Raw genomic sequence first — 14,099 nt, 5'->3', positions numbered from 1 at the left:
GATAAACATCTCATTTATCCACCTCTCATAAACATCTCATTTAAACAGATAACACAGCATGGTCTCTCTACCATCCTCCTCTGATAAACATCTCATTTAAACAGATAACACAGCATGGTTTCTCTACCATCCTCCTCTGATAAACATCTCATTTAAACAGATAATACAGCATGGTCTCTCTACCATCCTCCTCTGATAAACATCTCATTTATCCACCTCTGATAAACATCCAATTTATTCTCCTCTCATAAACATCTAATTTAAACAGATAACACAGAATGGTCTCTCTACCATCCTCCTCTGATAAACATCTCATTTATCCACCTCTGATAACCATCTAATTTATCCTCCTCTGATAAACATCTCATTTATACAGATAGCACAGCATTGTCTCTCTACCATCCTCCTCTGATAAACATATAATTTAAACAGATAATACAACATGGTCTCTCTACAATCCTCCTCAGATAAACATCTCATGTAAACAGATAATACAGCATGGTCTCTCTACCATCCTCCTCAGATAAACATCTCATTTAAACAGATAATACAGCATGGTCTCTCTACCATCCTCCTCTGATAAACATCTCATTTATCAACCTCTGATAACCATCTAATTTATCCTCCTCTGATAAACATCTCATTTATACAGATAGCACAGCATTGTCTCTCTACCATCCTCCTCTGATAAACATATAATTTAAACAGATAATACAACATGGTCTCTCTACCATCCTCCTCTGTTAAACATCTCATTTATCCTCCTCTGATAAACATCTCATTTAAACAGGTAACACAGCATGGTCTCTCTACCATCCTCCTCAGATAAACATCTCATGTAAACAGATAATACAGCATGGTCTCTCTAACATCCTCCTCAGATAAACATCTCATTTAAACAGATAATACAGCATGGTCACTCTACCATCCTCCTCTGATAAACATCTCATTTAAACAGATAATACAGCATGGTCTCTCTACCATCCTCCTCTGATAAACATCAAATTTATCATCCTCTGATAAACATCTAATTTAAACAGATAACACAGCATGGTCTCTCTACCATCCTCCTCTGATAAACATCTCATTTATCCACCTCTGATAAGCATCTAATTTATCCTCCTCTGATAAACATCTCATTTAAACAGATAATACAGCATGGTCTCTCTACCATCCTCCTCTGATAAACATCTCATCTATCCACCTCTGATAAATGTCTAATTTATCCTCCACTGATAAACATCTCATTTAAACAGATAAAACAGCATGGTCTCTCTACCATCCTCCTCTGATAAACATCTAATTTAAACAGATAATACAGCATGGTCTCTCTACCATCCTCCTCTGATAAACATCTCATCTATCCACCTCTGATAAACATCTCATTTATCTTCCTCTGATAAATATCTCATTTAAACAGATAATACAGCATGGTCTCTCTACCATCCTCCTCTGATAAACATCTCATTTATCCACCTCTGATAAACATTAAATTTATCCTCCTCTGATAAACATCTCATTTATCCACCTCTGATAAACATCTAATTTATCATCCTCTGATAAATATCTAATTTAAACAGATAACACAGCATGGTTTCTCTACCATCCTCCTCTGATAAACATCTCATTTATCCTCCTCTGATAAATATCTAATTTAAACAGATAACACAGCATGGTCTCTCTACCATCCTCCTCTGATAAACATCTAATTTAAACAGATAATACAGCATGGTCTCTCTACCATCCTCCTCTGATAAACATCTCATTTATCCACCTCTGATAAACATCTAATTTATCCTCCTCTGATAAACATCTCATTTAAACAGATAATACAACATGGTCTCTCTACCATCCTCCTCTGATAAACATCTCATTTATCCTCCTCTGATAAACATCTCATTTAAACATATAATACAGCATGGTCTCTCTACCATCCTCCTCTGATAAACATCTCATCTATCCACCTCTGATAAATGTCTAATTTATCCTCCACTGATAAACATCTAATTTAAACAGATAATACAGCATGGTCTCTCTTCCATCCTCCTCTGATAAACATCTCATTTATCCTCCTCTGATAAACATCTCATTTATCCTCCTCTGATAAACATCTAATTTAAACAGATAATACAGCATGGTCTCTCTACCATCCTCCTCTGATAAATATCTCATTTATCCACCTCTGATAAACATCTAATTTATCCTCCTCTGATAAACATCTCATTTAAACAGATAACACAGCATGGTCTCTCTACCATCCTCCTCTGATAAACATCTCATTTATCCACCTCTGATAAACATCCAATTTATTCTACTCTCATAAACATCTCATTTAAACAGATAATACAGCATGGTCTCTCTACCATCCTCCTCTGATAAACATCTCATCTATCCACCTCTGATAAATGTCTAATTTATCCTCCACTGATAAACATCTCATTTAAACAGATAATACAGCATGGTCTCTCTACCATCCTCCTCTGATAAACATCTCATCTATCCACCTCTGATAAATGTCTAATTTATCCTCCACTGATAAATATCTCATTTAAACAGATAACACAGCATGGTCTCTCTACCATCCTCCTCTGATAAACATCTCATTTAAACAGATAATACAGCATGGTCTCTCTACCATCCTCCTCTGATAAACATCTCATTTATCCACCTCTGATAAACATCTAATTTATCCTCCTCTGATAAACATCTCATTTAAACAGATAATACAACATGGTCTCTCTACCATCCTCCTCTGATAAACATCTAATTTATCCTCCTCTGATAAATATCTCATTTAAACAGATAACACAGCATGGTCTCTCTACCATCCTCCTCTGATAAACATCTAATTTAAACAGATAATATAGCATGGTCTCTCTACCATCCTCCTCTGATAAACATCTCATTTAAACAGATAATACAACATGGTCTCTCTACCATCCTCCTCTGATAAACATCTCATTTATCCTCCTCTGATAAACATCTAATTTATCCTCCTCTGATAAACATCTCATTTAAACAGATAATACAACATGGTCTCTCTACCATCCTCCTCAGATAAACATCTCATGTAAACAGATAATACAGCACGGTCTCTCTACCATCCTCCTCTGATAAACATCTCATTTAAACAGATAATACAGCATGGTCTCTCTACCATCCTCCTCTGATAAACATCTCATTTATCCTCCTCTGATAAATATCTCATTTAAACAGATAACACAGCATGGTCTCTCTACCATCCTCCTCTGATAAACATCTAATTTAAACAGATAATACACCATGGTCTCTCTACCATCCTCCTCTGATAAACATCTCATTTATCCTCCTCTGATAAACATCTCATTTATCCTCCTCTGATAAACATCTCATTTATACAGATAGCACAGCATTGTCTCTCTACCATCCTCCTCTGATAAACATATAATTTAAACAGATAATACAACATGGTCTCTCTACAATCCTCCTCAGATAAACATCTCATGTAAACAGATAATACAGCATGGTCTCTCTACCATCCTCCTCAGATAAACATCTAATTTAAACAGATAATACAGCATGGTCTCTCTACCATCCTCCTCTGATAAACATCTCATTTATCAACCTCTGATAACCATCTAATTTATCCTCCTCTGATAAACATCTCATTTATACAGATAGCACAGCATTGTCTCTCTACCATCCTCCTCTGATAAACATATAATTTAAACAGATAATACAACATGGTCTCTCTACCATCCTCCTCTGTTAAACATCTCATTTATCCTCCTCTGATAAACATCTCATTTAAACAGGTAACACAGCATGGTCTCTCTACCATCCTCCTCAGATAAACATCTCATGTAAACAGATAATACAGCATGGTCTCTCTAACATCCTCCTCAGATAAACATCTCATTTAAACAGATAATACAGCATGGTCACTCTAGCATCCTCCTCTGATAAACATCTCATTTAAACAGATAATACAGCATGGTCTCTCTACCATCCTCCTCTGATAAACATCAAATGTATCATCCTCTGATAAACATCTAATTTAAACAGATAACACAGCATGGTCTCTCTACCATCCTCCTCTGATAAACATCTCATTTATCCACCTCTGATAAGCATCTAATTTATCCTCCTCTGATAAACATCTCATTTAAACAGATAATACAGCATGGTCTCTCTACCATCCTCCTCTGATAAACATCTCATCTATCCACCTCTGATAAATGTCTAATTTATCCTCCACTGATAAACATCTCATTTAAACAGATAAAACAGCATGGTCTCTCTACCATCCTCCTCTGATAAACATCTAATTTAAACAGATAATACAGCATGGTCTCTCTACCATCCTCCTCTGATAAACATCTCATCTATCCACCTCTGATAAACATCTCATTTATCTTCCTCTGATAAATATCTCATTTAAACAGATAATACAGCATGGTCTCTCTACCATCCTCCTCTGATAAACATCTCATTTATCCACCTCTGATAAACATTAAATTTATCCTCCTCTGATAAACATCTCATTTATCCACCTCTGATAAACATCTAATTTATCATCCTCTGATAAATATCTAATTTAAACAGATAACACAGCATGGTTTCTCTACCATCCTCCTCTGATAAACATCTCATTTATCCTCCTCTGATAAATATCTAATTTAAACAGATAACACAGCATGGTCTCTCTACCATCCTCCTCTGATAAACATCTAATTTAAACAGATAATACAGCATGGTCTCTCTACCATCCTCCTCTGATAAACATCTCATTTATCCACCTCTGATAAACATCTAATTTATCCTCCTCTGATAAACATCTCATTTAAACAGATAATACAACATGGTCTCTCTACCATCCTCCTCTGATAAACATCTCATTTATCCTCCTCTGATAAACATCTCATTTAAACATATAATACAGCATGGTCTCTCTACCATCCTCCTCTGATAAACATCTCATCTATCCACCTCTGATAAATGTCTAATTTATCCTCCACTGATAAACATCTAATTTAAACAGATAATACAGCATGGTCTCTCTTCCATCCTCCTCTGATAAACATCTCATTTATCCTCCTCTGATAAACATCTCATTTATCCTCCTCTGATAAACATCTAATTTAAACAGATAATACAGCATGGTCTCTCTACCATCCTCCTCTGATAAATATCTCATTTATCCACCTCTGATAAACATCTAATTTATCCTCCTCTGATAAACATCTCATTTAAACAGATAACACAGCATGGTCTCTCTACCATCCTCCTCTGATAAACATCTCATTTATCCACCTCTGATAAACATCCAATTTATTCTACTCTCATAAACATCTCATTTAAACAGATAATACAGCATGGTCTCTCTACCATCCTCCTCTGATAAACATCTCATCTATCCACCTCTGATAAATGTCTAATTTATCCTCCACTGATAAACATCTCATTTAAACAGATAATACAGCATGGTCTCTCTACCATCCTCCTCTGATAAACATCTCATCTATCCACCTCTGATAAATGTCTAATTTATCCTCCACTGATAAATATCTCATTTAAACAGATAACACAGCATGGTCTCTCTACCATCCTCCTCTGATAAACATCTCATTTAAACAGATAATACAGCATGGTCTCTCTACCATCCTCCTCTGATAAACATCTCATTTATCCACCTCTGATAAACATCTAATTTATCCTCCTCTGATAAACATCTCATTTAAACAGATAATACAACATGGTCTCTCTACCATCCTCCTCTGATAAACATCTAATTTATCCTCCTCTGATAAATATCTCATTTAAACAGATAACACAGCATGGTCTCTCTACCATCCTCCTCTGATAAACATCTAATTTAAACAGATAATATAGCATGGTCTCTCTACCATCCTCCTCTGATAAACATCTCATTTAAACAGATAATACAACATGGTCCCTCTACCATCCTCCTCTGATAAACATCTCATTTATCCTCCTCTGATAAACATCTAATTTATCCTCCTCTGATAAACATCTCATTTAAACAGATAATACAACATGGTCTCTCTACCATCCTCCTCAGATAAACATCTCATGTAAACAGATAATACAGCACGGTCTCTCTACCATCCTCCTCTGATAAACATCTCATTTAAACAGATAATACAGCATGGTCTCTCTACCATCCTCCTCTGATAAACATCTCATTTATCCTCCTCTGATAAATATCTCATTTAAACAGATAACACAGCATGGTCTCTCTACCATCCTCCTCTGATAAACATCTAATTTAAACAGATAATACACCATGGTCTCTCTACCATCCTCCTCTGATAAACATCTCATTTATCCTCCTCTGATAAACATCTCATTTAAACAGATAATACAGCATGGTCTCTCTACCATCCTCCTCTGATAAATATCTCATTTATCCACCTCTGATAAACATCTAATTTATCCTTCTCTGATAAACATCTCATTTAAACAGATAACACAGCATGGTCTCTCTACCATCCTCCTCTGATAAACATCTCATTTATCCACCTCTGATAAACATCCAATTTATTCTCCTCTCATAAACATCTAATTTAAACAGATAACACAGAATGGTCTCTCTACCATCCTCCTCTGATAAACATCTCATTTATCCACCTCTGATAACCATCTAATTTATCCTCCTCTGATAAACATCTCATTTAAACAGATAATACAACATGGTCTCTCTACCATCCTCCTCAGATAAACATCTCATGTAAACAGATAATACAGCATGGTCTCTCTACCATCCTCCTCAGATAAACATCTCATTTAAACAGATAATACAGCATGGTCTCTCTACCATCCTCCTCTGATAAACATCTCATTTATCCTCCTCTGATAAACATCTCATTTAAACAGTTAACACAGCATGGTCTCTCTACCATCCTCCTCAGATAAACATCTCATGTAAACAGATAATACAGCATGGTCTCTCTTCCATCCTCCTCAGATAAACATCTCATTTAAACAGATAATACAGCACGGTCTCTCTACCATCCTCCTCTGATAAACATCTCATTTAAACAGATAACACAGCATGGTCTCTCTACCATCCTCCTCTGATAAACATCTCATTTATCCACCTCTGATAACCATCTAATTTATCCTCCTCTGATAAACATCTTATTTAAACAGATAATACAGCATGGTCTCTCTACCATCCTCCTCTGATAAACATCTCATTTATCCACCTCTGATAAACATCTCATTTATTTACCAGAGAACAAACATCACAACACCAGTGAACAAACATCACAACACCAGAGAACAAACATCACAACACCAGAGAACAAACATCACAACACAACAAACATCAAACAACACCAGATAACAAACATCACACAACACCAGATAACAAACATCACACAACACCAGAGAACAAACATCACACAACACCAGAGAACAAACATCACAACACCAGAGAACAAACATCACAACACCAGAGAACAAACATCACACAACACCAGAGAACAAACATCACACAACACCAGAGAACAAACATCACAACACCAGAGAACAAACATCACAACACAAGAGAACAAACATCACAACACAAGAGAACAAACATCACACAACACCAGAGAACAAACATCACACAACACCAGAGAACAAACATCACACAACACCAGAGAACAAACATCACAACACCAGAGAACAAACATCACAACACAACAAACATCACACAACACCAGAGAACAAACATCACGACACCACCAGAGAACAAACATCACGACACCACCAGAGACCAAACATCACAACACCCCCAGAAAACAAACATCACAACACCAGAGAACAAACATCACACAACACCAGAGAACAAACATCACACAACACCAGAGAACAAACATCACACAACACCAGAGAACAAACATCACAACACCAGAGAACAAACATCACACAACACCAGAGAACAAACATCACACAACACCAGAGAACAAACATCACAACACCAGAAAACAAACATCAGCATCACGACACCAGAGAACAAACATCCCACAACACCAGATAACAAACATCACATCACCAGAGAACAAACATCACAACACCAGAGAACAAACATCACAACACCAGAGAACAAACATCACAACACCAGAGAACAAACATCACACAACACCAGAGAACAAACATCACAACACCAGAAAACAAACATCAGCATCACGACACCAGAGAACAAACATCCCACAACACCAGAGAACAAACATCACAACACCAGAGAACAAACATCACATCACCAGAGAACAAACATCACAACACCAGAGAACAAACATCACAACACAACAAACATCACACAACACCAGAGAACAAACATCACTACACTACCAGAGAACAAACATCACAACACCAGAGAACAAACATCACACAACACCAGAGAACAAACATCTCAACACCAGAGAAGAAACATCACGACACCAGAGAAGAAACATCACGACACCAGAGAACAAACATCACAACACCAGAGAACAAACATCACAACACCAGATAACAAACATCACAACACCAGAGAACAAACGTCTTAACCCTTGTGCTACTCTACTCACCCTGTTCATCCAATTTGAGGAGCTGCTTGGGGACCTTGGAGGAGTTGAGGGCCAGCCTCAGACACTGGCCTATACTCCATCCCTTTCTACATGTAGCCCAACCCTACAATACACTGTCTCTCTCTATCCCATACCCCTAGTACTCACCCCCTGTTCATCCAGTTTGATAAGCTGCTCGGAGACCTTGGGGGAGTTGAGGGCCAGACGGAGACAATGGATGTTGAGTTCAGGCATCACATATTCCAGAACCTCTTTTAGAGGTAGGCCTCGGGCTGTACCATGTCTCGCTGTGGAGGGGACCGCATCCTCCAGGATTGCCCCACGTAGGGTTGTTAACTGGAAGAGAGAGAGAGAAAGAGAGACAGAGAGAGAGAGGGAGAGAGAGAGAGAGAGAGAGGTAGAGAGAGAGGTAGGTAGAGAGAGAGAAGTAGGTAGAGCGAGGTAGGTAGAGAGGTAGTCAGAGGTAGGTAGAGAGACAGGTAGGTAGAGAGAGAGGTAGAGAGAGGTAGGTAGAGAGAGGGAGAGAGAGGTAGGTAGAGAGAGAGTGAGAGAGAGAGGTAGAAGTAGGTAGAGAGAGAGGTAGAGAGAGAGGTAGAGGTAGGTAGAGAGAGAGGTAGAGGTAGGTAGAGAGAGAGGGAAAGAGAGAGGTAGAGGTAGGTAGAGAGAGAGGGAGAGAGAGAGGTAGAGGTAGATAGAGAGAGAGGTAGAGAGAGAGAGAGAGGTAGAGAGAGAGAGAGAGATAGAAAATGAGAAAGAGAAAATGAGAGCGAGAAAATGAGAAAGAGAGAGTTTTGTTATATGTTTACTTTGACAACGTAAGTAATTTAACCTTCCATGTCAATAAAGTCTATTGAATTGGATTGAATTGAGAGAGAGCGTGAGAATGAGGGTTTAGGCCCCTGCACCACTCCCCACTCCACCCCCATCCCTCCACTCTCTCCATCCCTCCACCCATCCCGTGTGTGTGTGTGTGTGTGTGTGTGTGTGTGTGTGTGTGTGTGTGTGTGTGTGTGTGTGTGTGTGTGTGTGTGTGTGTGTGTGTGTGTGTGTGTGTGTGTGTGTGTGTGTGTGTGTGTGTGTGTGTGTGAGGGAGAGAGTGTTCACTGCAGTGCAGATACACCATTGCCATCAGTGACTGAACAGGGGATTTAACCTTGTCTCTGTGACCGAGAGGAGAGGGCTGGCGTGACCCATTTAGTTGAAATATGGAGAAAAGGTTACGCTTCAAACCAGGACTGACATTTAATATCAGTGACATCCCCCCCCCCCTCCTGCATCTGTTTCACCTTCAGTATTCAGAGAGCAGACCCCCTAGAGTCATTCACTGACAGCTGAGTCTGTCTGTGTGTGACTGGCTGACTAACTGACTAACTGACTGACTGACTGGCTGACTGACTGGCTGGCTGGCTGGCTGACTGGCTGGATGACTGGCTGGATGACTGACTGACTGACTGACTGACTGGCTGACTGGCTGGCTGACTGGCTGACTAACTAACTGGCTGACTAACTAACTGGCTGACTGGCTGACTGAAAGGCTGGTTGGCTGACGGAATGACTGGCTGACTAACTAACTGACTGACTGACTGACTGGCTGACAGATTGACAGGTTGACTAACTGACTGACTGACTAACTGGCTGACTGACTGGCTGGCTGAATGGCTGACTGACTGATTGGCTGACTGACAAACTATATGACTGACTGACTAGCTGGCTGACTAACTGGCTGACTGATTAGCGACTGACTGATTGATTAACTTGTTGGCTGACTGACTGACTGACTGACTGATTTACAGGGTCATGACTGGCTGACTAACTGGCTGACTGACTGACTGGGTTACTAACTCTTAATGTCTGTGAGTATAACAGAACTGATTTGGCAGGTGACACCCTGAGGACAAACCATCCAGGGGGGGAAAAAATTGAGGTCATAGGATTTCCCAATGGGTTTCTATGGGAACCCCTATTTATGAGGAACCTGGTTGCAGTTCCTATGGCTTCCACTAGATGTCAACAGTCTTTAGAAATTGGTCAATGTTTTTCTTTTGAGAATTGAAGAAGTAGTCAGATTCATTGTAAGTGTCACTCCAGGTGGACTCTACTGTTTTGGTGCGCGTGAACTGGAACGCGCTTCATGTTGAAACAGTTTATTCCGTCTTAAATTTTATAGATTATTTAAATTTTAGGATACCTGAGGTTGGATTAGGAACGTTGTTTGAAATGTTTGGACCAAGTTTACAGGTAACTTATTAGATACTTTGTAGCCATTCCCCTAGATGGCGCCGGAGGAGATGGCCGCCATTTTACGGTCTCCTAACCAATTGTGTTTTTTTTCCGCGATATTTGTAAATAATTTTTTACATAATGTTTCTGCAACCATATCTTACGGCAGAAAAGAGCTTCTGGATATCAGGACAGCGATCACTCACCTCGGATTAGACAAAGATATTTTTTTCAACAACAAGCAGGACTCACACAATATTCTCCAAACACCCCACAGGGCAGACATCCCAATTATTCGCAAGAGGAAGCGACGAAGAGCCGGATGCCTCGTCCGGACCCGCAGAAGGCGAGTAGGAAAGCTGCCGTTACCGTCAATATTACTCGCCAACGTGCAATCATTGGACAATAAACTAGACGAGGTACGATCACGAATATCCTACCAACGGGACATCAAAAACTGTAATATCCTATGTTTCACGGAATCGTGGCTGAATGACGACGTGGATATTCAGCTAACGGGATATACGCTGCACCGGCAGGATAGAACAGCACACTCCGGTAAGACGGGGGAGGGGGGGGGGGGGGTGGGGGGGCGGTCTGTGCATATTTGTAAACACGAAATCTAAGGAAGTCTCTAGATTTTGCTCGCCTGAAGTAGAGTATATTGTGATAAATTGCAGGCCACACTACTTGTCTAGAGAGTTCTCAGCTATACTTATCGTGGCTGTTTATTTACCACCACAAACAGATGCTGGCACTAAGACCGCACTCAGTCAGCTGCATAAGGAAATAAGCAAACAGGAAACCACTCACCCAGAGGCGTCTCTCCTAGTGGCCGGAGACTTTAATTCAGGGAAACTTAAATCAGTTCTACCAAATCTCTATCAACATGTTAAATGTGCAACGAGAGGGGAAAAAATTCTAAATCACCTATACTCCACACCCAGAGACGCGTACAAAGCTCTCCCTCGCCCTCCATTTGGTAAATCCGACCACAACTCTATCCCCCCGATTCCTGCTTACAAGCAAAAATTAAAGCAGGAAGCACCAGTGACTCGGTCTATAAAAAAGTGGTCAGATGAAGCAGATGCTAAACTACAGGACTGTTTTGCTATCACAGACTGGAACATGTTCCGGGATTCTTCCGATGACATTGAGGAATACACCACATCAGTCACTGGCTTTATCAATAAGTGCATTGAGGATGTCGTCCCCACAGTGACTGTACGTACATACCCCAACCTGAAGCCATGGATTATAGGCAACATTCGCACTGAGCAAAAGGGTAGAGCTGCCGCTTTTAAGGTGTGGGACTCTAACCCGGAAGCTTACAAGAAATCCCGCTATGCCCTGCGACGAACCATCAAACAGGCAAAGCGTCAATACAGGGCTAAGATTACATCATACTACACCGGCTCCGACACTTGTCGGCAGGGCTTGCAAACTATTACAGACTACAAAGGGAAGCACAGCCGCGAGCTGCCCAGTGACACGAGCCTACCAGACGAGCTAAATCACTTCTATGCTCGCTTCGAGGCAAGCAACACTGAGGTTCAGTTCGATTCCCACGGGGGACCAGTACGGGGGGAAAAAAAAGAAATGTTTATGAAATATATGCATTCACTACTGTAAGTCGCTCTGGATAAGAGCGTCTGCTAAATGACTAAAATGTAAATGTAAATGTAACTGCCTGGTTGACTAAATGAGAGACTGACTGATTGACTGGATGACTGATTAACTGACTGGCTGACTAATTGGCTGACTGACACACTGACTGGCTGACTGACCGGCTGACTGACACACTGACTGGCTGACTGGCTGACTGGCTGACTGACTGACTGGCTGGTTGACTGGCTGGCTGACACACTGACTGGCTGACTGGCTGGCTGACTGACACACTGACTAGCTGACTGACTGACTAACTAACTGACTGGCTGACTGGCTGACTGGCTGAATGACTGACTGGTTGGCTGACTGAATGACACACTGACTGGCTGACTTGCTGACTGACACACTGACTGACTGACTAATTGACTGGCTGACTGGCTGGCTGACTAACTAACTGACTGACTGACTAATTGACTGGCTGACTGACACACTGACTGGCTGACTAACTGTCTGGTTGACTAAATGAGAGACTGGCTGAGTGACTGGATGACTGACTAACTGACTGGCTGGCAGAATTGCTGAATGACTAATTGGATGACTGACTGACTAACTAACTAACTGGCTGACTGACACACCGACTGGCTGACTGACTGACTGACTAACTGGCTGACTCACACACTGACTGGCTGACTGACTGACTGACACACTGACTGGCTGGCTGACTATCTGGCTGACTGATTGACTCACTGGCTGACTTTATGACTAACTGGCTGACTGACTGATTAAATAACTGGCTGACTGACTGGCTGACTAACATAGTCATGACTGGCTGACTGACTGACTGGCTAACTGACTGAATGGCTGACTAACAGAGTCATGACTGGCTGACTGACTGGCTGACTGGCTAACTGACTGGCTGACTGACTGACTGACTAACAGAGTCATGAGAGGCTGACTGACTGGCTGACTGGCTGACTGGCTGACTGACTAACAGAGTCATGACTGGCTGACTGACTGGCTGACTAACAGAGTCATGACTGACTGGCTGACTGACTGACTGACTGACTAACAGACTCATGGCTGACTGGCTGACTGGCTAACTGACTGGCTGACTAACAGAGTCATGGCTGACTGGCTGACTGACTGGCTGAATAACAGAGTCATGGCTGACTGGCTGACTGACTGGCCGAATAACAGAGTCATGGCTGACTGGGTAACTGACTGACTGGCTGACTGACTGGCTGACTAACAGAGTCATGACTGACTGGCTGACTGACTGGCTGACTGGCTGACTGACTGGCTGACTAACAGAGTCATGACTGACTGGCTGACTGACTGGCTGACTGACAGAGTCATGACTGACTGGCTGACTGACTGGCTGACTGACTGGCTGACTGACTGGCTGACTGGCCAAATAACAGAGTCATGGCTGACTGACTGGCTGACTAACAGAGTCATGACTGACTGGCTGACTGACTGACTGGCTGACTGGCCGAATAACAGAGTCATGGCTGACTGACTGACTGGCTGGCTGACTAACAGTCATGACTGGCTGACTGGCTGGCTGGCTGACTGACTGACTGGCTGGCTGACTAACAGAGTCATGACTGGCTGGCTGACTAACAGAGTCATGACTGACTGGCTGACTGACTGGCTGACTGGCAGAATAACAGAGTCATGGCTGACTGATTGACTGACTGGCTGGCTGACTAACAG

The 14,099-nt window shown here is 41.3% G+C and overlaps 1 protein-coding gene across 1 annotated transcript in view; it reads right to left on the bottom strand.

The window, feature by feature from the left end:
* sipa1l2a (signal-induced proliferation-associated 1like 2, genome duplicate a) overlaps positions 1-14,099 on the bottom strand; it is a 735,281-nt gene that overhangs the window by 426,990 nt on the left and 294,192 nt on the right. The window contains exon 7 of the mRNA XM_082965719.1: positions 8,703-8,891. Coding sequence (XP_082821845.1) covers positions 8,703-8,891 — 189 coding nt within the window. The remainder of the gene's footprint in view (positions 1-8,702; positions 8,892-14,099) is intronic.

The sequence above is a fragment of the Salmo salar genome, chromosome 19 (assembly GCF_965601325.2).
Source record: "Salmo salar chromosome 19, fSalSal1, whole genome shotgun sequence".
NCBI lineage: Eukaryota > Metazoa > Chordata > Actinopteri > Salmoniformes > Salmonidae > Salmo > Salmo salar.
Note: the sequence above shows the minus strand (reverse complement) of the source record. Positions and strands in the feature narration are given on the sequence as shown.